This window comes from Callorhinchus milii, unplaced genomic scaffold (genome assembly GCF_018977255.1).
Source record: "Callorhinchus milii isolate IMCB2004 unplaced genomic scaffold, IMCB_Cmil_1.0 Scaffold1, whole genome shotgun sequence".
In the NCBI taxonomy this organism is placed as follows: domain Eukaryota; kingdom Metazoa; phylum Chordata; class Chondrichthyes; order Chimaeriformes; family Callorhinchidae; genus Callorhinchus; species Callorhinchus milii.
The window spans coordinates 23,881,408-23,905,840 of record NW_024704742.1 but is presented as its reverse complement, the minus strand read 5'-3'; the positions used below and the strand labels follow the sequence as shown (position 1 = coordinate 23,905,840).

The 24,433-nt window shown below is 39.3% G+C and overlaps 1 protein-coding gene across 2 annotated transcripts; it reads left to right on the top strand.

Annotated features, from left to right (window-relative positions):
* The first annotated feature begins 190 nt into the window (after nucleotides 1-190).
* On the top strand, nucleotides 191-24,305 carry gatb (glutamyl-tRNA(Gln) amidotransferase, subunit B). 2 transcript variants are annotated; one of them, XM_007904015.2, is made up of 13 exons: nucleotides 191-336; nucleotides 2,604-2,754; nucleotides 6,024-6,137; nucleotides 7,642-7,840; nucleotides 9,871-9,993; nucleotides 11,912-12,025; nucleotides 12,256-12,340; nucleotides 15,025-15,069; nucleotides 17,515-17,704; nucleotides 18,752-18,885; nucleotides 21,940-22,018; nucleotides 22,486-22,620; nucleotides 23,911-24,305. In XM_007904015.2, the coding sequence occupies exons 1-13, from the start codon at nucleotides 218-220 to the stop codon at nucleotides 24,034-24,036; spliced, it is 1,614 nt and encodes a 537-aa protein (XP_007902206.2). In that variant the 5' UTR covers nucleotides 191-217; the 3' UTR covers nucleotides 24,037-24,305. The 2 variants fall into 2 exon arrangements, with proteins under 2 accessions (XP_007902206.2, XP_007902207.2); XM_007904016.2 differs by lacking the exon at nucleotides 23,911-24,305 and having other exon boundaries at nucleotides 22,461-22,539.
* Nucleotides 24,306-24,433: the final 128 nt, after the last annotated feature.

The following is a 24,433-nucleotide window of genomic DNA, read 5'->3' as shown; positions in this document are numbered from 1 at the left end:
AGGCGCTTTACAGATGTAATTTTGTTGTTGTTGTTGTTGTTGTTTCCCCCCCCCCTTCAAGAAGCCAAGCAACGACGGGGGTGATCGCGTGGCCTGCTGGGAAATGTAGTTCAGCGGCGAGTTCACAGCGCAGGCGCGGGTTGCGGTCGGCACTACAACTCCCAGCGAGCGAGCGAGCGAGCGTGGGACGGACGGACACGTGGTGCGTGCGGCTGTCATGGCGCAGGTCGCGCTGCTGCTGCGACCGTTGGGCGGCCGTTTAACCGTCTTCCGTCAGAGCGCGCGCTCGGCCTCGCTCGCCGCAGCCGCAGCCGCAGCGCCGGGCAGAGAGGAAAGGTAATTTGAGGACAACACCTGCAAGCGGTGGGGATTATTTATAGAGAGGGAGTCAGAAGGTTGTGGGTTCACATCGGGACTTGGCGTCACGTAGTCTAAGCTGAGACTCCAGGCAGTGTCGGGATGGGATGGGATGGGATGTATTGGCGGAGACGCCCGTCCTTCGGATGAGACCTTAAACCGAGGTCCCGTCTGCCTGTGCGGGTGGACGTTAAAGATCCCACGGCACTATATCCCTAAACCGTGTCAATCTGGTCAACAGTAATAGTAATAATGATGACGATGATTATTATTATAATAATAATAATAATAATAATAATCCTCGCATTTGATATAGCGCTTTTCACGTCGGGAGGACGTCCCAAAGCGCTTCACAGAACACACTGTAAAGTGAATTCACTGTATATTTGTGGGCGAACGCGGCAGCCAATTGCGCACAGCAATGTCCCACAAACAGTCGTAGATTGAAAATGACCAATTTATTATTGTTTTTGTTTTTTGGAGGGATTATTATTAGGCTCTGTGTGGAGTAAGGAAACTTGCCCAAGGTTTCGCCCTCTGCCTGGAATTGAACTCAGGTCTCTCGCTTGCAAAGCGAGTGCTCTAACCACTGTTGTTGTTGTTGTTATAACCCTTGCATTCGATACAGCGTCTTGTCGCGCCTTCCCCCAAATAAACGTGGTCGCTTATTCCGTGGCTTGTGTGTGGTTTTTTTTTGAGACATCGCAGTGTGCGGTCAAAGTCGTCCGTGCCGCGTTTGCCCGCATTACGCTTTGCGGTGGTACGGGTGTTGGTGTTTTGCGAGCCACAGTTCCCCGGCGCTGGCAGTACTGGGGAAGCTTGTTGGATTAATGGCTGTGTTTCTCTTGACGAGTGTATCTGCTGTAGAATTGTATTGATCCCGCTGACGTTTGGTACTGAACTCAAGACACTAAATTTGTCACTATAAAATAAAAGGCACTATAAAAGGCACTATAACCAGATGCATGTGTTATTATTCTGAAACGATAAATTATAATAAGCAGAAGTTCAGTCTGCCTGTTGAAGTGGGCGTTAAAGATCCTATGGCGCTAGTTATTTTGGCCTTTTGGGCGTGTAATGCATGTAGTACCATGTTACGAGTCTCCAAATCAAGCCACTGAGAGGTCAGTATGTATGCTTTCTGTTTGGCTGATGTGATTTGCACACTTTTGGGGATGTGAAGGATGTTGGATGACGACACAGCCAAAGAGAGTTTTTTGGAGGCAGGGAGCGAGGATGTCAGGCAGATAGGTAGTATAGCTGAACGACAGTCACTGACAGTTAGGCGGAGGGAGCGAGGAACAACCAGTAAGTCTGAATTGGAGTGTAGGAAACTAATAAGAGAGCATTGGGGCACTATGTAGAGATCAAGATCTGAAATCTCGCATATTGTCCTCTAATCCAGGGTCACTGAGGCCATTTTAGTTCTGTTGCATCTCTTACTCCCACCCAGTCGCCCCTCCACCCTTCCCAGTATTTTATTATTGTTTAATATGACATACAGGGTCTAGTCACCCTGTAGCAAAGTACTGTAAGGTCTGGTTGAGATTATGCCCCATTCCTGTGTAACATTCAACCCAGATAAGGTGTGTGTGGGGGGAGGGGGGGAGAGGTTGTTTTTTATAATCCATATGATATTTATCATATTTAATTGGCATAACAGTCTCACTCAATAAAAAGGGTGGATTGGATTACCTCTAAATGATAGTTTGTTTTATGTGGCTTTTTATATTTCTACTTTAGGAAGGAAGCCAAGGCCATGCAGAGGATACCAGAGATTTAGCAGGAATGAGAGATTTTGGTTATGGATTGAAACTGGGCTATTGTGAGAACAGAGACGATTGAAGGGGAGTCTAATAGATGTGTTCAAAGCTATGGCAGGTTTTGATAGAATAAATGGGAGTAAACTATTTCCACTGTTTAGTAACTAGGGAGCCTCCATATAAGGTCAGCAGTAAAATCACAAAGCAGAGACGAGGAGAAATTTATTTTACAGTGTTATTGTGACACGGAATGCCTAATAAAAATGTTGCAAGACGCAAAATAATTTAAACAAGGGAAAAGGGAATGGGACTAAATGAGTAGCACTTTCAGAGATCCTGCACAGACATGATAAGCCAAATGGCTTTCTTCTCTGTTACAAAATTCTATGATTATAGACTGGATATATGCTACTTGTCTTCTGTTTATTGTTCGAACTGTATTTATCGTCATCATTTCACTGTTAAAAACTGTTTTTCTTCCAGCAAATCCTCATGGGTGGGAGTTGTAGGATTGGAAGTTCATGCCCAAATATGTTCAAACTCCAAACTTTTCTCTGGGTCATTGGTGCAGTTTTCAGCACCTCCCAATTCATTGGTATCATTTTTAGATGCTTCACTTCCTGGCACATTACCGGTGAGTATTTTAAAACATCCCTATATTGGATTTGTTGAGCTTGAACTAATGGTGCCCTTATATGATCTGCGAGAGATAGAATTCCCACTAGATTTGTGTTGCTAGATTAAGTTATTTGTCATAGATGATGCACTTTTTTTTCCTGCTGGTTTCTAATGATGTGAACTGTTGGGCAGTCAGACACCAAATGTTTTGAAAAGATTTTCAGGAATGTCACCTTGCCACCTGCTGCTGTCTAAATGACAAAGCTGCAACGAATAGAAAAACAAAATTCCGGAGAGGGAATACGAGTATCAATTTACAATAATTTAAAAACTAATTACTGAATGCCATCAGGGGACTGGCATGTTGCTGCTGTAATACACAGTTCTGTCTGTATATGTGGTTCATGTTTATAATTATTGGTCCATGTACCATGATTTCCAAATGTTACTAATTGCAGAGGGAACCTATCTACTACCCTTTAGGGAAGGAAAGAGTTCAGAGGATAAGTCACGCTAGAGGACTACCTATAGCAACCAGTTCAAAGGCAGGATTACAGATGCTTGGACAGAGGTTATGTGCGGAGCGTTCCAGGACGCTACCCTGATTGAAGGGTGCTATATAAATGCAGGTCGTTGTTGTTGTTGTTTGTTGAGCTGGTGAATGAGGGGCATGTTAAATCAGTACCTTAAAAGAATTAAAAAAAACTATTGTTCAATATACAGTAATTGCTGCAATGTCTGATACAAATCCCACCTTCTTGCAAGTTTCAAATCTTCAAAATTCTGATGAGTGTTTTTCCCCCCCACTCCCTCGCCAAATATTGCAGAGGTTACTTATATTGCACCCCATATTACTGAGATCAGCTCGGAATAATGAGCATAAATGTATTACGCAAAGCTTTAATATTCAATCAATGTGTAAAATGTAAGATGCTTAATGTGAAAATTGCTTTCTGGAAGCTAAATGAAATGTCTGCAGAAAGTGTTTTAGAAATAAAGTGGAGCATTTTGAAATTCTAGGAAATAAAAAAGGAAACAAAATGCACTTCCATCCTTGATATATGTGCCAATTGACCATTTGATGGTGTCCATTATTTTAAAAATATTTATAAGTGCATAAAGTACCAGCTAACTGAAAAATTCCTAAATTCAACTCCTTTGAGACTGTTTGGTACAGTATCAATAATAATTTGCATGTATATAACACCTTCCATATAAAATAAATTTCTCAATGTACTTTACAAAATATAACTGATGAGAAATTAAGTAAAAACTGTTTTATAGGCAAACTCACGAGCTAAACTGCAAGAGCAAGGACCCACAAACAACAATGAGATAAGCAGCCAATTAATTTGAATTCATTAACACTGCCATTAGTTGACCCTTCACATATCTTCATTGTTTGATTACCATCCTTGAGGCGAGGTAAGCAGAGTCACCTTGGGGCGTCCCAGCTGGACAAGCTGGAAGCTTGCCAGACAGTGCGCTCAATGGCAAGCAATGCAGTATTAGCTGGTTAAACTTCAGCAGTGCCCAATGCACAATCTGGGGTTCCCAAGCCTTGGCTTTTGCAAATCTGCACTTTTGCCCACAAAATACAAAATACACAGACAATCCACTTCACAGCATATCCTGTGAAGCACTTTCAGACATCTCAAAGATCTGATAAGGTACTATATCAAATGCAAGGATCATTTATTATTATTAATACTCTCCAGAATTAGGTAGGCAGGGTCCATCCCTCCAAGGAATGTGCACATTCCATTCCACACATAGGGACATTTCCATGCAGATATGGCATACATATATTAAACTGGTTTGGATACTCAAGCATGGTGATGAGTTTCTGCATGTGCTTGGCACCTTGCTGACTAAGATTTACAGTGCCTGTCAAAACTATACCGTATTTTTGGAAATGTGTCTCAATGTTGCGTTAATTTCAACTTTCTAGCAGAACTTGATGCCAAAGGTGGAACACATGTTAAAATGTACATTCTAGTTCCCCAATGGTAAATGAGCTCCCCTTAAAGCAAAATAGATTGAGACAGTTCCAGTGCTAAGCTATCTGACCTTAGTCAAGGTGGGAGTAAAATGCAATAATTTATTTCAGTGCTCTGAGAAATAGGACGTGGGGTGGAATGAGCCATTGTTTCTGGTAGCAATCATTACCCTACAATAATAACAACAACAAAGCCCTCGCTAGAAATTTTTTGTTTGTGTGTGGTTTGTGTTTTAGTTGAGCGCAGCTAGGCCAAACCATCCAGGAGAGAGGAGTGGTTGTAAAATCNAAAAAAACGAATGCTCCTCCTTGCCCTAAAATGGTATGAATGTTGTCTTCAATACTTGAGATATCATAATGATAGGAAATTGAACACTTTCCCAAGGTCAGGTGGAATACAGTTCTTCCCTAATGTGCATTTGCACCAACTTCAGAAAGTAAAGTTGCTTAGCATTGTCAATTCCAGCCTTGCCACGCAGTTAAGTACCACCTTTCATGCAGAATATCTCAAAGTACTTTACATAGACTGAGATGAAGTCATAGAGGAGTGGTTGCCGAAGGTGCAGTCAAAGATATAGATTTTTAGATGGGTTTTGACGCAGAGTGGGAGGGATTTTGACAAAAAGACTATAATTGTTATTGAAATTACTGTGACTTATGTTTTAGAATATCAAACAAAAATGTACCAGTGAACCAAGAGCACTTATTCATTTGATTGAATCGTCCTGTTCTCAATGAGTGACACAAATTCATTGGTCGAACAAGGCTTGCTGAGGTCAAACATCAATCTCTTCGCAGAATTAGGTCTTTGCACAAATTTAGTGGTTTGAATGTCTTTAGTGGTTTGTATGTTTTGTTTTCTTGGTTTGTAGTGATTTCAGCAGAAGTGACTTGACACCAAATTGATTTTTTTATATATGGTAGATGATTGTACATTCTGCAGCTCAAGCAGTCATGTGCCCTTCACTGACTTCCAATCTCATTATTATTTTATATGCGTGCACATCCTGTTGTGAGCAGCATTACAATGCTAAGCTGTGAAGAATCATCTAGCAGTGTGATGATTTGTAGTGTTCATCATGCTGATTCATTACAGAATTAGAGCTTAAATGCCTCGACAGTACTAGAAGACTTGTTACTGCAGTATTGTAAAGCTGTGCGGTCTGTGATGGTGAATGTATTGTTTCTTCCAAAGGAACCTTTATGCAGAATACATTTTTGAATTGAATGCCTCCCAGTAAAATGTCTGTCTACTTATAATGGTTGTATTCCTCCATTTTCAAAAGGTTCTTAATAAACGGTGTGTGGAAGGAGCTGTGATGACCGGCTTAGCTCTGAACTGTACAATTAATAAGAGATCCTTATTTGACCGAAAGCACTACTTCTATGCTGACTTGCCCGTAAGTCTCTGCATGATTTCAAATAACTTGTATTTAAGTATGAATCTTTTGACCTGAATTGACTCTTGCAAATTATATGTATACGTTTGAATATGACACTTGGCCTCTGATACACTCAATGCTCTGGTGTTTGTTCATTTTAAAAGGGGAAGAAAATCTGTTCAACATGTTGATTTCAGCTATAAAAGTGGAAAAAATTCATAAAAACAAGAGGCTGGCAGTGAGTTAAACTGTAAACTGAGGCAAAAAAGGAACAGAAGAAATATTCACTGCTGATAGCCTCATCCAAAAAGTGCAAGGGTTTCTCTAACAAAATGGTTTGGAATAACATCAAGATAGCCACTCTTATGGAAAGGGGAAGGTGTTTTGCAAGATTGGGATCCACATTTATTGATGGAATCCAGGAACCTGTATTCTATTAGGTAATGCTTCTTTATCACGTGTGCAGCTGAGTTTCTAAAATTCTGCAGGGTAATGCATGTGTCAAAGGGTACATGGCTCTGTGGTGGAATGGCCCATTGCCATAAGACGTCTACTGTCCAAGTTCAGCAGAAACAGTAGTGATGTGTGCATTTGGTGACTTGACCTTGAAGAGACATATTTAGAGGGAAATTGTTTATATATTTAAAGGAACATATTCCCCATTGAACCTTCTTTCCAAACCAATGTTCCTGTTCCTTCTAAGATGATGTTTGAGAATGTACTGGATTTAAAAGAAAACTTGTTTTAATGCAAACAAAAGAGCCCAAATTAGCAGAGTAAAGGCTAGGTGTAATTAAGATTTTGTCTGCACCATCACATGTTTTCTTTCGCCCCCCAAAAAGGCCTTTGAAATTGCTGAATTTATCAAGGAAAGGAAGATGTTGCTTAACTTTTTAAATTCTAGCATTCTTCTGCTGTCCTGATAGAATTTTGGGTCCTAAATTTCCCACAAGATTCCTTCTATTTCCAAATCTAATAACACTGAATCGCGTCATTCGATACAAACTTGTATAATTACTTTTTGAAACCTTTTACAGTTTATGCGTCACCTTTGCTGGTAGTTTGTTCCATGTGTCAGTCACCCTTTATTAAAAAAGGTCCTCATTTCCAATTTCCTTTTGTTATTTTGAATCTATACCCTTGAATTCTTTAGATATTTGAAAAAAAATTGAAGGTTTGGGGAACCAGCAGGATAGTGGGACTAAATTAGGACGCTAATGTGGAGAAAACTCCAGTATAGGCTTGATTGGCAGAGTACTCTGCTTCTGTGTTGTATCATTCTGTTTCTACATCTTAAATTTTGTATTCAGCGGAGCAACTTAATTGGATTTCATTTTTTCCAAATCCATCATGATCTTAAATAACTCTATCAAAGTTCCCCATAGTTTTCTCTGATCAGATAGATATTTTGTTTTACTGTTGGACAAATCTCTAAACTATCCAATGAATGCCATTTAAAGGTTTAAATTTGATACTGTTGCCGTTAACTAAATTGAGGAAGTATTCTCTATTGCATATTTAGGCAGGATATCAGATAACGCAACAAAGATGTCCAGTCGCTGTTAATGGAATGCTCACGTATAATCTATGCACTGGGAAGAACAGAAATCAAACAACACTTAAATCGGTGCGAATTAAACAGATACAACTGGAGCAGGATAGCGGAAAAAGTCTACATGATGATGCAAGATTTCAAACATTGATCGACTTGAATCGAGCTGGTAGGGCTGTAAACCCTGATCTAGTATGAAGTAGATATTTTACCATCTGTGCATCTATTTTTGAATTCATTTTATTTTCTTACCAGCTGTACCGGTTGCAGCTTCGCTTGCAACCAAAGGATCTAATATGGAATGTAGAATGACGTACAGACAGACATTTTGTCTTTATCTATATTCAGCTGTAAGGGCTCCTGGCGGGGAGAGGGCTCCTGGCCGGGAGAGGGCTCCTGGCGGGGAGAGGGCTCCTGGCGGGGAGAGGGCTCCTGGCGGGGAGAGGGCTCCTGGCGGGGAGAGGGCTCCTGGCGGGGAGAGGGCTCCTGGCGGGGAGAGGGCTCCTGGCGGGGAGTTGGTAGGTCAACCTGTGTGATGAGCTTGTTTAGGTCAAAACTTTTTTCTGTGCTACTTTGTTGCAGAATATGTTAGTATAGATGTATCTCTCTGGAAGGGTATGTGATTTCCTTTGTCACTACTTTATTGGAGAATTCCATGCATACCTCATATTTTGTGGCTTAATGAAAGCAATTTTTAAATATAGCTCATCAACGATAGAAGATCCCGAAAAAAAATATGCCTATGTCACTCTCCCATGCAAGACCTTTCTGATAAGGTATAAATCATGTAGCTGTGTCAATTGGATATTGCGTTCTTGGCGGACAGACACACAGACATTTAGTCTTTATTAGTATAGATTTTACTTTAATTTGGAAACCAATTGTCAATGATTTTATCACAAGGTTCTGCTTAGAGGAATTAGCTTAGCACGGCAGTGTGAGAGAGCAGAACACAAACAGTTCAAATGACCCACTCATTGAAACATCGATGAGTTAAATCATATTCCTGAATACTGCTCAGCAACTCTACCAAGCCAATTTGCTATCTTACTCCACTGTTTAATCTATTTTAATTTAAGGCACATTGAAGAACAAATCCTGATTTTTTTTTAAAAAGTGAAGTGGAGATATTTTTAATTAAACTGTGCTCATGCGTTTGAAGAGATGATTGGCTTTTAAAATCAATGTAAATTAGAATGTTAAAGTGCCTTCTATTGTAGTTTGAATTGCATTGACCGTGTTTTTTTTAAACTATGCACATCACCATGAATAGCTGTACAAATTGTGCATTCTGCCTGTTGATGTGACATTCACAGCAGCCATACCGAGGCTTTTAGCCGAGAGTCCTTCCTTGTATGCATGGCCCTGTGCCATAATATTTGGCGTATTATTTAATGAACTATTGCCAATTGGCTTAGTTTATCCTTCACGTAGGATAATGACTTAGAGCGCTTCATACGGATGGTGTCAAAAGGTAGGAGGTGACTGTAGCGGTAGTTGGAGAGGTAGTTTTTCGGGTGGGGATTAACGACAGATAGAGAGGAGGGCAAGATGGAGGAGTAGAGAGGAAAATCCGAAGGGTGGTGATGTTGTTTCTGAGGGCTTGGCCATTCATGCTGGGGTGGGAGACTTGCAACAGGCCCAGGTTTGCCGAGCAGTGTGGGCTAGCAGAAGTGGGGTTGGAGGTCACAACAAAAGGAAGGTTCTAGGGAGTGAAGGGATTTATAGGTGACACTGAGGTTCTTGAAATCATTCATCCATTTGGTAGACAGAGGCTATGAGCACTGGAGTGATGGGCATGCAGAGATTGGTGTGGGTGAGGATGTGGGTGGTGGAGTTTGTGAATGCTGGAAATAGGGAAACCAGTGAGGAGTATGTTAAGAGGGGTCGGGAGTCACAAATGCATGAATGCGGATTTTAGCAGTGGTTTGTGTGAGCGGGCTAATATCAAGGTGATGAGTTTAAAGGAGAAATGGGCCATGACCTTTAAACAGTACATGAAGCATGGTAATTAAGATGTAATTAAGATACAAATCTGATTTGTTTTCTATCAGTGTTACATTAGAATATTCTGCATCTTTTTCTTTAATTTTGTAAGATGAAGTATTTGAAAGCCCGACTCGTTTTCCCCCCTGATTCTCAGTAGTATTATGTTTGTTCCCCAAGGTACCTTCTAAATGGATAATGTTTGATTGTCAGGGGTTGGTCTAATCGAGATTGTTATGGAGCCGGATATGACTTGCGGGGAAGAGGCTGCAGCAGCAGTTCGAGAACTGCAACTTATCTTACAGCAGCTTGGAACATGCCGTGGAAATATGGCAGGTAATTACAGCAGGAACAACAAGTTTGTATTCAACTAGCGTCCTTCACATGAGGTAGCATCGGAGCCCTGAATCCTTTTATAGCACGTGTTACCTTTTTATTGTGAATTTGTTTATAGCGTGATTAAGGTATGATCCCTGATGCTTATTTGCCCAAAATGCACGTACTTGCTCCATTGATGCTTCAAAATGTCAGCAATAGCCCTGAAATCCACTGGAAACTGCAGAAAGCATTAGAGTCGAGCCTGAATCTTCTCTTTCCTGAGATACATACACCTAGATCATCAGGCTGCTTACTACATCGCTTTCTGTTCACAGCGCACATTAAGTGATGTCAGCTACACCTTGTCACTTCATGCAGACTGTGCATGAAGCCATTTGGGCTTCTCATGATGCTGGTATACTCAGCGAATGCAGAAACCCCAACCAGTAATCTCACCCGTGTTATAGTGCTGGTTGGGATTTTTTGAACCCCAATTAACAGCGTTATAACAGTGCTCCACTGTGTTTTTGATCTGAGAGCCTATAGTAACACAGTTAAAAATTAAGTTTAAATTTAGAACCGCCTGTGAGACTTCAACACAGGTTTACAAGCAGTGTCCCATATAGGGACTGATCATTGAAAACCTTGACTGAATTTTCTTGCTTGAGACATATATGTATACAAACACACATACACAAGGCCATCCAGTAAGGGGTTGGGGCTGTCTCTAGAAATTGGGAACTGATCTTTCCTGCCCTGAGACTAAGTGTAGTGCTCCAACTGCTACCTGGCTGATATCAGCTAACTTAGCACAGAGACATGAACCCTGGACCGTCCAAACAGAGTAGAAAGTGTTAACCAGTAGTCAGCTCAATTGGTAGCACTCTGACCTTGGAGTCAAAAGGTTGCAGATTCAAGTTCCTCGTCATGACTATACTCCATACAGTGCTGGGGGAGTCCTGCATGTGAATATATTCCAACAACTTGCATTTATGTGGCATACTTCATATAGGATGACAGCTCAGCACTTCACAAAGAGGTTTGCCAAGCAAAAGTGGAGAGGGATGAGGGGTGGGATGGGACAAGATCAGAGATAGAGAGGTACTAGGATGTGGAGGGATTTATGTACAGTAATTTTCATAGCTTTGAGAATAAAATTATCTGGTTTAATAAGTTGAATATAATGCAGAGAACTATTTACAAATGTGTAGTAGAGACAGTTAAAAGAACACTAAATATTTAATTTTGCTTTTAAAGAGTCAAACCTTGAGGCACTCGCAATTTCTCTGAATTTTTCTAGGAAGTAAAACTAATTTTTTCTTAGTTTATCTTAGTTTTTTCTTAGGTTTATTCTTCATTATATAGTCAATAATTCTAATTTTATTATTTTGAAAAGGGCAGTATGTGATGCTTATGATACTTTGAGCTCAAAGCAATACTGGCAGAGCCCTATATTGTCAGATGTGACTTTAAAGTAAGGTTCCATGACACTATTCAAAAAGAGAAGGGAAATTTCCCCCTAGGTCCTAAACTACAGTGCCATTTTTTTAATAAAAAAAGTATTCACTTCATCGCGATTTTGAGACAATGTGGGCATTTTGCCTATAAATACAGTGACGTATGGTGATGTTTGGGACACTTTGACGTGATTAGGCGCTATATTAAATCAAGGATTATTATACATAGTTTAATGCAGCATACACCATATGCATCATATCTTGTTAATATTTTTCATCTACTGCTGTCAGGAGGCAGATTTAAGTTATCCAGTATGACAGAGTCGTGCTTGATTAGTTTTGTCTGGCAGTTTTGTTTACATATAGATATCTATATCTATATTATTTGCACCATTTTCATCCACTAATGATAAGCAGATTGTGACAATTCCATTACTGTTGGAGCTGCTTGTAATCATGTCATGTTTTCATTTGTGCAGAGGGACAGTTGAGAGTGGATGCCAACATTTCTGTACATCAACCTGGGGAGCCTTATGGTGTGAGAGCTGAAGTGAAGAATATCAACAGTGCTCGATTCTTGGCAAGAGCAATCGGTCTGTGATGTGTCCTTTATCTGCCCTTAATCCAGATTTTAGCTGCAGTACACTGTGCAGCTCTTTTTATAAGTGTTTTTTATTTCATTCTATTTCTCCAAAACCACCCCAAATGATTGTTCGATTTGTATCATTTTTTTAAAAAAAGCAGTAAAAACATTTAGTTTTGCAGTGAATTAATTTTTATCTTGATTGTAATAATAATGCTAGTTTATTTTATTTTGTAACAGATTATGAAATTCAGAGGCAAATTGAAGTGCTGGAGAATGGAGAAATAATATTAAACGAGACGAGAGCATTTGATTATAAATCGGGGTAAGAATTTTTTTTTTGCCCTTTTGGGGAGAGGAGAGAATAATTATTAAACTGCAGTGGCCCCACCCTCAGTCTCACTGGTCTCGCCTCTGAGTCAGAGGTTGTAGGCTCAAGCTCCATATCCAGATTTTAAGCTCATAGTCTCACTGACACTCCAATGCAGCAACTGAAGTATTGCATTATTAGAGGGGTTGTCTGTCAGACAAAAAAGTCAGACAGAGAGAAATCTTGTCTGTCAGACAGAGAGAAGTCCCGTCTGTCTGTCTGTTAAAAATGTATGTTAAAGATCTCATGGCATTATTTGAAAAGAGAAGAATTTCTCCCGGTGTCCTGGCTAACAATGCCCCAGATAAAATTGGTCATTTGCTTCATGGCTGTTTGTGGGACATTGCTGTATTTGCCTACAAATTACTATAGTTACTATACTGTACAATAATTCCCATGAAGCGCTCTGACACATCTTTGACAAAGTGATAATGTGCTATATCAGATGCAAGAATTATTATCAATAAATGACCCCAATACTGAGCTATAATAACAATAATAATCCTTGCATTTGATATAGCGCTTTTCACGTCAGGAGGACGTCCCAAAGCACTTCACAGAATATACTGTAAAGTGAATTGACTGTATATTTGTGGGCGAACGCGGCAGCCAATTGCGCACAGCAATGTCCCACAAACTGTCGTAGATTGAAGATGACCAATTTAATTATTGTTTTTGGTTTTTGGAGGGATTATTATTAGGCTCTGTGTGGAGTAAGGAAACTTGCCCAAGGTTTCGCCCTCTGCCTGGAATTGAACTCAGGTCTCTCGCTTGCAAAGCGAGTGCTCTAACCACTGAGCTACAGGACTCCACTATATCGCCTGGTGAGTTGACTGATCTCAAGTGGAGGCGATACTATATATAAGTGTGTGTGTGTGTGTGTATATATATATCTTACTCTTGATAACTAAGGAAGGAACTCTCAAAGTCAACACAGCTCAAAGCCCTTCACAGTTATGACTGTCAAGTGTAGTGATTGTATTTGTAGCAAATACAACCAATTTGTGCACTTCAAATACCCACAAACAGCAAGAGGTGAATGCTGGCTAGGGCACTGGAAGAAACTTCTTTTTCCAAGTAGTGTCGAGGGATCTTTTATGTTTACCTGAACAGGCTTACGCAGAGGTTTTGTATACTGAGTTTAACGTCTCATCCAAATGATGGTACTTAGAATGTGCATGTCGGTCAAGACTGTGAGCACACATACCAACATTCATCTTGAACTCACTTTTTGACTCTGAGGCAATAATATTACAAACTATATAATCTTGTACTCAGCCTCTTATCTTTTCCCTAAATTTGAAAAGCTTTTTTTCTTAATATCCCACTTTTAATTTTCCTGTTGTGTGATTTGTGAAATACACATGCTTTTGGAGCACAGAAAATTAAATTAATAACATTGTATCACAAAACCTTTGTGTAAGGTTACAGTTTAAATTTCCTTTCTGTGCCAAGTTAGCATGGCACCAGTAGCATTGTGACAATTGAAGATAATTAAAATCATCCAATTTTTCATACTCATTGCTAACAAGTAACCCTGAGAGAAGGTGCACAGGTGTCAGATGAAGGCTCAGTTGTGATGCCTCTGATCAAGTAGCCCACTGATACTTGCTGTCTGGGTGACACTTGAAACATGACCTCCTGGTCAAGGTAAGTAGAGAGAGCCTGTGCAATATTGTATCCCAATGAATCCTATGGATACAGTGCAATATAACCATTTCTTCATCTGACCTAGATACACGCATTTTCATGAAATCTCTGAATAGTGTTTTTGCCCTCCTTAGCCTGGGGTTTAGAATCCCTATTGGTGCCCAGTCTAACATCAATCAACTGTACATGGACAAGGACGGGAACATGGAACCTTCCTGGTCTTTGTGGTTTGTTAATACACTACACTGCTCGTTTTCTATGGGGGAAGGAAATAATCTGCTTGTTCTTTTTAAAAGGAAGACTTATGACTGATTTATGACTGTTAAGCAGTGCAAAGTATCGCTCTGATTTTGATGACTATTTGCTTCTGCAAGACTCAATCTCACAGCATCTACCACTGTGTACAGGGGTGATTTTAAGAGCAGTGTGATATGCCATGGGTGTCATTTGAATTGTGCTCACTGTTTTATGGTCTGTTGAGGCTCTCGGGCGATGTATTGAACGGTCCAAGAGTATTTCAGAAACTATTATTATTAAAGATCTCTACTTACATCCACTCTAACTTTAAAAAAAAACTATTGTTCAAAATCAGTTGGTTTTTAACCGGTTGATTTGACGCATTTAGGAGCAGGACATATGAATCAGGCTTCCAGCTTCACATTACTGTACTGTTGATATTGCTGTGCAACCAGCAGGAGAGATGCAGCATTAGTATTAATCATAAAATTATAACTAAAAGTAAACAGAAAAGGTCTTTTGTCTCATCATACTAATACAGAATACAATTTAATATGTAATAGGAAATGTTAAGGGAATGAGTAAACAAACAGAACTTGCAATTAAACCTTTCCTTTAGGGATTTTAATGCCATTTGAGAGAATTTTGTGCAGATTATACTGAGCATTCCAACATGAACACTATGATAGCTATAGGAAAGAATATGTACTTTTGCCCCAGACAAATCAGTACATTTTTAAAAATATTTTCAGACGGACCATACCGATGAGAGATAAAGAGGGAAAGCAAGACTACAGGTAATTTGTTATTTGTCACAGCGAATGTTGAGCTCTGCATATTTTTCTTTTTTTACTATAAGTCATTAACCTCAATTATGCAAAAAGAACCTTTTAAGTTCTGATGGGTAATAGAATATTGTGTTGAAAAGTTTAAAATGCTGATTTTTATTACCAAATATATGCTGCTTCCCCTGTTCTCAATGGGTGTCATGATGCATGTGTGTGGAAACCCATCACAATGCTTAAGAATATCCAAACCAGACTGAGTTCCACATTTGTATGCCATCCACACATGGGAATTTCCCCAACATCTGGAATAAAATGTGCACTCTCCCTGGAGAGATGCACCCTGCTTATCTAATTCTAGAGGTCAGGTTGGTGAGAGCCGAGATTTGGGGACTGTTGGAGTTAACCAGTTAAAAACTTGTCTTTGAGAGAATTGCCTGGCAAACTTTCCACTGCTTGTCCAGCTGGAACCACTTCGCCAGTTAGGGCTTTGGCTTGCAAGGTTAACATGAGCTGAGTGGGAAGCATTCCTGCCCCTCCAAGTGCTGCTAATGGGCCAGACTGGCTGGACCTTCATCAACAGTGCCCTGGAGTCCTGCAGACCTGATTGGGAACTAGACGATCGAGACTGCCAGAGATTCCAACATCTCATTGCCAAGCAATTCCACTATTGATTGCCAAACACATCATCTGGAGGCCAGCCCAGCTTCAAGGCGACCTTGCTTACCACCAACCACCCCTCACACCATCACCATGTTTAGCTAATTTGAAAAAAGAGTAGTAATATCATTTCAGCAGCAACATTTACAGGGTAAGTTCAGAATTTGAGTATTGCTTTAATAAGAGTATTTAAATAAGAGCCTGTTAGATTAGGCATTTACTTCAATGAATATTTCATATAAATGAAAAAGGAACAATTGCTGATGTTTATGATTTAGTAGGTCGTAGTTTATTAAAGAGAGCAATGTACTTAAATTCTCTTCCCTTCTGAATCAATTTTATATTTCTTCCTGTAAGCAGCAATATCAATTCCAAACAACGAATGATTTTTTTTCTCTCTCCATTGCTTTAGTCGCTTTATTTATTTACTGCTTCTTCTATAGCTACACACATCTAAGGTGAAATACCTGGGCTGTGGATGACCTCCAATTCTACTTCTGACTGCGCTAATGTTGAAAAGATTTAGTAAAGGTTACTAGTTGGTAGATAAGACTATACTTTTTAATATAAAGTGCTCATTAAAATGTAGCCTTTTAACTGGGTGATTTGTGTTTATTGACCTTTAGTCAGAGGAAATGAATCCTAAATGGAACAAAATAAATCAAAGGATAAAGTAAGTCATTATGGTTTGAAAGTACAGCAATTAGCAACACCCTATTGGTGGTCAAATATTAGATTATTTTATATAGATAATCTTCCACTTCCTTTCTGATGATTGACTATAACTTTTCCAATTATTGAGCTCAGAGTATTGAGCTAATGGGTCTGAAGTTGCCAAGTTTAGTTTGTCACCCTTCTTGAATATGGAAACAACATCTGCTTACTTGCAGTCTATTGGAACCTCCCCAGTCCTGACTGACTCCCTTGTGGTGTCTGTCAGTGTTGCATAAATCTCCTGCCTTGTCTCCCTAAATGCCTGGAGTACAGTTCATCTGTCCCGGGGATTTGTTAGTTTTCGACCCCTTGAGCCTATGTAGAATCTCAGCCTCCTTTATATTGAAGTCGTGGAGCTCAAACAATGTTTGCCTGCATTTGGGTGGCTTGTTCTTAGTGTCCTCCCCGGTTAAAAACCTCCAGGATGTAGCCATTTAATATGTTTGCTGTATCTTGTTTATTCTCTTTTACAACTGCATTAGAATCCCTAAGGGTTTTAACGTCTTCCCTACTACTGTTGTAATATTAAAGGAATTGCGGGGGGGTGTGGTGGGCGGCAGGGGGGTTATGTTTTGCATTTGCTCTATGTCCCTTGGCTTCTCTAATCTGTTTTTTGTTCCCTGGTCTTCTTTTTGTACAGTCTTGTATTCAGCCCAATGGTCACCCTCTCCTTTCTCCCCCCTTACAAGCTTCTGGTTTTATGTACCATATAATAGACATAATATTACAGCTGTAGAGTGAGTGCAGAATAGTTTTGTGAGGATGATGCTGGAAATGAAAGGATATAACTGTGAGGAGAGGCTACAGAGGTTAGGACTCTCCTTTGGGACAGAAAAGGTTGAAATGATAGAGGTGTGAAATAATGAAAGGGTTTCAAAGAATTCACTGTAAAACAGCAACAACAAATTACATTTAAATAGTGCCTTTCATGTCGGTAGGAGGTCCCTACGCATTGGTAAAAGATTAGTAGTGAAGGGGTTTAGTTTACGATTGTGATTAGGGAAGTAAAAGGAGAGGTTTTCATTAAGCAAATTAATTAATGTGGAGTGTTTAAACTGCCTATATGGTTTAAATGTTCCTTAGGTTCATGCCAGAGCCGAATTTGCCTCCATTGATAATTTATGACAACAAAACACTCCCCTCTAATGTGAATCATCAGCAAGTAGTGAATATTGACCAGATCCGTGAACAAATGCCCGAGTTACCGAGTGTTAAGCGAACAAGACTGGTGGAAAAGTATAATATCCTCACTGAACACAGCATCACATTAATGGTGAGTAATTGGATTAGAAGAGGTAGAGTCACAATGTGGGTTTACTGCAGAAACACTTTAAAACTACTGTATATTTGCACAGACATTTGTACCATGAAGTTTAGTCACAGTTATCTTACTAACTTCCAATTTTGAATGGTAAATTGATGGATAAATCCTCTGACTTTCTCCTGTTTCTATAGAATTAAAGCTGCTATCTTTTCAAATTCATTGGTACCCGGTCACTGGGACGAAAAAGGACACAGTTTGATTTAATTTTGAAATGAAGCTCAATTACCATTCTAAATTTGACTCAGAAACCAATAGGGAGTGAGCATTTGCTATAATACAACAACAACAAGATTACATTTGCATAGCGCCTATCACGTCGGGAGGACATCCCAAGGCGCTAATATTATCAGTTGATCAAAAATCAGTTGGCGACTAGCACTGTGTAACTGTATTTGCTACATTATGCAACAAGGAGTCAAAGACCCCTTTAGGAGAAAGTGGGAAGTGAAGAAGAATGATGTTGGACTTCATGGAGTCGTTATAAGTTACAAATTGCAATTGTATTTAATTTCAGATTTATGGTGTATATCAGCTATTCTAAATGAGCAGCTCCCTTATGACCCAGTGATTAATGCACTGTATGATGGGATACGGTGCATGGTGTCAGGTTCAGTCTCTGGTCTGTGTTGGGTTAGCTGACCTCTGCTGGAGGCTTATTTGGCATTACAGTTGACCTCAGCCAATATCTTGACATTAACACTTGATTGAATACCTGATGATAATGAAGCAAATTGCTATTATCAGTGTTGTCTTGTTATAAGTGAATCGGCTGTAATGGACGAGGATTAGCTATGTTTTCTGCACTTGGCTTTCCATTTAATGAACTCTACATGAATATGAATGTCAGAAGTGGACTGTATCAGGTTCAACCTTGGCTGTGATTATCATAGCCTCCTGCCATTCCCTGTGCAGAAGAGGAATATGACGAAAACATTGGCTAAGAAACTTGAAATGACGCATTTCAACAATGTTCTAATTGTCACATTTCTGTTGCAGAGTGAAGATGGATTGATGGAATTCTTTGAAACTGTTGCGGAAAACACTCTGGCCAATCCCAGGAAGGTGATCAGTTGGATAATTAATGAGTTCCTGGGATTTTTGAAACAGAATAACCTTACAGTACGACAAAGGTTAGCTGCTATTAATTGCTCTTTTAGTGACTTGAACTGGAGACCTGCATTTCATTTAACCTTGTTGGTAGTATTTTTTTCTAGCCAATTTTTTCTTGTTTTCTTCCCTCCTTAACCTCTTCTCCTGAAAGCATTTAGCTCCCTTTACTGTCTACTGGGCAGCTCCATGGGCACTCTCATACCTTGACCAAGTGGTCATTACTCATGCGTGAACCCTATCAGTGAGTACTAGCAGGTTGTTTGATCTCAGCATTTATCACACTGTTGCCTGATCCAAATGTCAAAGCACATACAGTGTGTAGCAAGTCAGCAAGTGGGTCAGAGCAGATCTACACCGGCCCCCCACCCCCGCCAGTTCCTTCAATTATTCTTTCAATTCAGTTGAATGAACAACACAAACCAACATTCAATACTTTTAACATTCTCATTGGTATGGCTTACTACTGCATATGGGGACTGTCACTCTGGTTTGATACTCTTAATACAGGCTGATGGATTCCACATGTGTCAGCATATTTTATCTACTAGGTCATCGGAGAGCAGGAAAAGCCTTTTTTCTAGACTATTACAGTGTAACTTTGCCAAAGCACAAAAAGCACATCTCAACCTTATTTTAGCCCTCTGTTTTAAGAAAAAAAACATGAATGTATAAGCCTCATTCTACAGTGAGCAATTCCCAAAATGAACTTTGAAAATACAGTGAAAGAAAAATGAAACACTTAACATATTTTCAGCTACGTTGCTTTGGCTAGAGGAGAAAGGGTACCAACAGATGGCGCTTATGTCAGAAAAGTTAAATCACACTGAAGAACAGACCAGCTTAGTCCTGTGAGAATGAGTCATACACTGAGCTCCATATGCTTTTTACAAATTACCTAACTAACCACCATGTGTATACATTTTTGATCAATGTCTTTCAATTTGCCTGATGTACAAATTGGAACCTTTTTAGGTTTATTCTGCTCTTCCCCCACCCCCATAATTACCTTTTGTCAACAACTCATGCTGGGAATCAATCCAGCAGGTGCCTGCAGTGCCTTGGGACGTCCTCCCGACATGAAAGGTGCTAATCTTGTATTGTATCCAATGCTAAGTAGCCATTCTTCATGTTGCGATTAAACAGCAAGTGGTGGGCTGTTTAACTATGGGGTTATCATGGCTGAACTTGATCTTGCCCTTGTCCAACACCTGTGCCTGGAACCATTCGGTAGTGAATTGGAATGGGAATGCTTTATTTCCCTCTCCTGCTCCCTCCCCATATCTCAAGGCCATGGACAACAATTGCGGCACACCTATCTGCTATCCTGGTTGAGGTCAGCAAATTCAGCAAGGAAGGAATAAAAACCTGGGACTTTTCTGGTCCATATGACTCTTGTTCATATTAGACAATGTCTCGTTATTCTTATGTCTATTTCCTGTAACTTGACCATGGACTTCTTTCCTGCCCTAATTGTCAGAATGTTGTAATGCTCACACATAATGCAAGGCGACGTGTTGGTGTTTTAACTGCTGAGTTTTCATGCACCTTAACAGAGATAAAATTGAAATTGTAGCAAGCACATAAAGATGGGTTTTTGATACAAGACTCAGATGCAACATTGAAGTGGGAGGAAATTGGGAAAATGCCTAGCTTCATATTCTAGCAATCCAGGTAGCGAGAGGAAAATTAATAATCATAAATAATCTTCGCATTTGATACAGCCCCTTATCACATCTTCAAGACGTCTCAAAGCTCTTCACAGAACATACTGTGAAACGAATTGACTGCATATCCTGTGAACGAAGCACGGAAGCCAATTGCATACAGCAGTTTCCCATAAACATTTTTAGATTGAGTGACCAATTTGTTATTTTTATTTATTTTATTTTTTGGAAGGGATCATTACTCCCAGAAAAGCGATTTGCCTATCAATTAACAACTGGGTTCTTATTTACTGCTAGGTAAACAGAGGCGTGTGGAGTAAGGAAACTTGCCTAAAATTTCACCCCACCCGACAATGTAGCGATTGTTTTTAAATCAAAGGCAGTTGAAAACTTAATCTACTCAATTACTGGCTTATGTCTACATAGGTGACCCTCCTTTCCCTTCCTGCATCTTCTCTGGAATATACCTTTGAATTTGTTTTTCTTTGTATGCTTGGCTATCACTGTGCATTTGTGATTAGTCCTTGAAAAACAGCAGTAAAAATGAATGAACTGCATTTCATTCCCATAGAGAGCTGAATTGCCAATGATGAGGGTAATATAATCAAATTAATATGATGGTGTGTGGCAAGAGATGTCATTGGGTTTTTTGCTAATCAACAGCAGTTTGTAAAGGTCTGAAACAATGTTCTTTCAAGCAACTACATCAGCAAGGTCATGAGAACAATTGGTGCATAAATGTTTGTACGTGCTACTTAAAGGAAAAAGGAAGTCAAGGAGGAGTCAGTTTAATTCAAATTCATTCTCTTTTTCCTCCCAGAAAATATATGGAACCTGAATTCAAATATCAACAAACTTTACAGACGGCAAATTTCAATGAGACCGCAAATGATTTATTTCAATTAGAGTCCCATATATTTTATATAACCATTATATTCATACAGCAACTGGGAGACATTTTGAGTGTTCCAGACTTCCCTTTTTCAGAAAGTTTTTTTTGTGTGTGTATATAAATATTTTTATGGAATCTGATAGGTTTTACCTTACTGGTAAGAATGTATTTTGTCACTCTCAGATTCCATTAGATAAGTGTAGAATTTTGATTTTGTGCAGTCACTTTCTTCCCCTCCTGCCAAGATGTAGTAATGTGCTTACTGCCACTAGTACAACTGCTTTCATGTGCTTTTAGTTTATTTTTGTCCTCACCAAAGCTTTTTGTAATCTTAAGTACTTTTGATAGGATATGCTTTGACTGTTCTATGAATGATTATTAGATTACAGAACTTCCCATTTTACACATTTTGCTCCCAGTATTTCTTCATAATTGCACACAATCCAAACCTTTAAGCAGTTTTTTTATTTACAATGTACTATTTTAGTGCATTTATCTTATTTACACAATCTTTTCAGTCCCTTCAAGCCTTTGGCCTTATCAGAGCTGCTTGACCTTTTGGAAAAAGGAGTTGTTTCATCTTCAGCAGCAAAACAGGTGAATAAACGTCAGCTTCTGTTCATCCTTGTAATTGAGGTTTATGCTCCATTAAGGAGCTGTGCATGAAAAATTTTATAGCGGCATTTATTGTATCAAAATATCTAGCCTTGATTCTCAATTCTGTACACAACCCTTTGTTTTTCTGATAATGATCTCTGGCTGCTATGCTTTGGATGAGGAATCTGGTAATTTCCATTTTAATAATTCCAGAGATGAGACTAGTTTAGTGGATGATGGTGAATTGAAATATGCAAATTATATTACCGATAGCAGAATAGTGAGGGATTTGTGTCATAATTCCAATTCTAGAAATCATATTAAAGAATTATCTTATTTATTAGATCTGCAGTAAATCCTACTTTGTTTTGCAAATTTTATTTTGAAATAACTACTGAAATTATTTATCATGGTGGATCTGACCAGTGTTGTACCTTTTTAGCTCTGGTTCTGGTTTGGGTTGGTAGGTGTTCACTGAAATGTGCAAGAAAGAAGGCAAATCAGCCTCCCAGATAGTGAAAGAAAAAGAACTGGGATTGCTCCAAGACCAAGCAAAACTAGAACAAATCTGCCAGTCTATTATTGAAAATCACCCTAAGGAGGTAAGCCACTTCAGCAGATGCTACTGTCTTGTTTTTAATCAAACAGCTCCACACCGACTGATCTGATAAATGCTAACTGGTGCTGTGACAGTGCCAATGTGGATCTAGGCCTGGCTGTCCACAGCCATTGCAGGATAGTATGACTGTGGATGTCAGGTGAAGAGAGGACTAGACTGTGAAGTATCTTGATCATCTAGCCTATTGACATTCAAGTCAGCTGTTTCTGGCCACTTGGGTAAGGTAACAGATATCTGTTGGGTGTACTTGAGCCATACTCCAGCATAAGCTTCACTGCGGCAGTTCACTCTTGAGCTTCTCCCGAGATTCATAACACTGTCAGAATTCCTTCCATCAAACTACAGGCGTGGAACTCTTTACAGCAGTTTGCTGCCCTGTATTGTTTTCATGGCAGTAAAAAAAATCAATGAGCTCCACATATTGTTGCACCAGCCTCCGAACTGAACATTCATCTGTTCATTAACATCATAAGAATAAAGGGCCTCTAGTCGTAAACAAAATCCTAAGCATTCATTTGGAACTGCTATTGGTTCTATTTTATGCGTACAAAGTAAGTTCAATAACATTGTAAAATTACCTATCCTTTTTCACAAGTTAGAATATAGTCAATTAACTTGTTAGAGCTTTATTTTGTGAAAAAAGGATCATTTGTTTCTAGCTGAGGTAGTCCTAAATTCTTCAATTTTAGTGAAGATCTTCCTCAATCCTTCTGCCTTGCCCCCTCTTTGCCCGGCTTGAGATTGCACCTGAAGACCTTTGCCTTTGAGCTTTCCTTCCGTCACCTCCCCCTTCTCTCCTGTTTGACATCAAGCTCCAGCTGTAAGTGCGCTATATAAATGTCAATTGTTATTGTGAAACAAACTCAGGAAAACACAGGTAGTAGGGCAGATAACTATGTAAGAATGTAAAGTGTGTAATCTCTGAGTTATGACAGTGCAATCTTGCTGCCCTGTCCCTGTAGCCATCTTGCAAAACTGTCAGCACCAACCTTAACAATAATCCAAAATGCACAAATGTTAGGATGTTGCACACACGATTTATGCTGAAACACATACTTTGTAAACGCATAACATTTCTGAGATTTTTAACAAGGGTTTAATATCTAATGAACTTGATTAATCCTGGTTTTCAGATACTTTATTGTCCATAAAACCAAAATGGCTAATTTGACTAACTTTATGGCTTCTCTGATTATTTATGATAATTATGTAGGGTAGACATATTACATGCCTGAGTCTATCTACTATGGCCTCATTTTCACTTGTGTTGTAGGTTTCTGAAATTCATAAAGGAAACTGGAAGGTGTTAAATAAACTGATTGGACAGGTTCAGAAGGCAACACATAGGCGGGCTGCCCCCAACCTGGTGAAAGCCATTTTGGAAAAGAAACTGTCCTGAAAGGGCAGATTGCACACAGATGAAAAGAAAAAGTGATTCTATAAAGGGAAACGTTGGATGAATGGGATCTGGATCATCATATTCCAACTTAGAGCAACACAGAATTCTTGAAAATTTGTATGTTACAGATGAAATATGTACCCTATAACTAGAGTATTTTACATTTGTGCTCGTCCATTATTTGCAGTGAACAACTGTAATATATACCCTGTTGTGAACTACCTGAATCATGCACAAATAAAACAAAAATATCTTAAATATAATTGACTTTACAAAACATGAATACCTGAGCTCATTTTGCTGGACCTCATTCCTTCAACATTTTTGGGACGTTTTTTGACTTCTCTTCATTGACCTTTAATTAAAAAGTAGTGCAAATTCTTGCAAATCAGCAGGT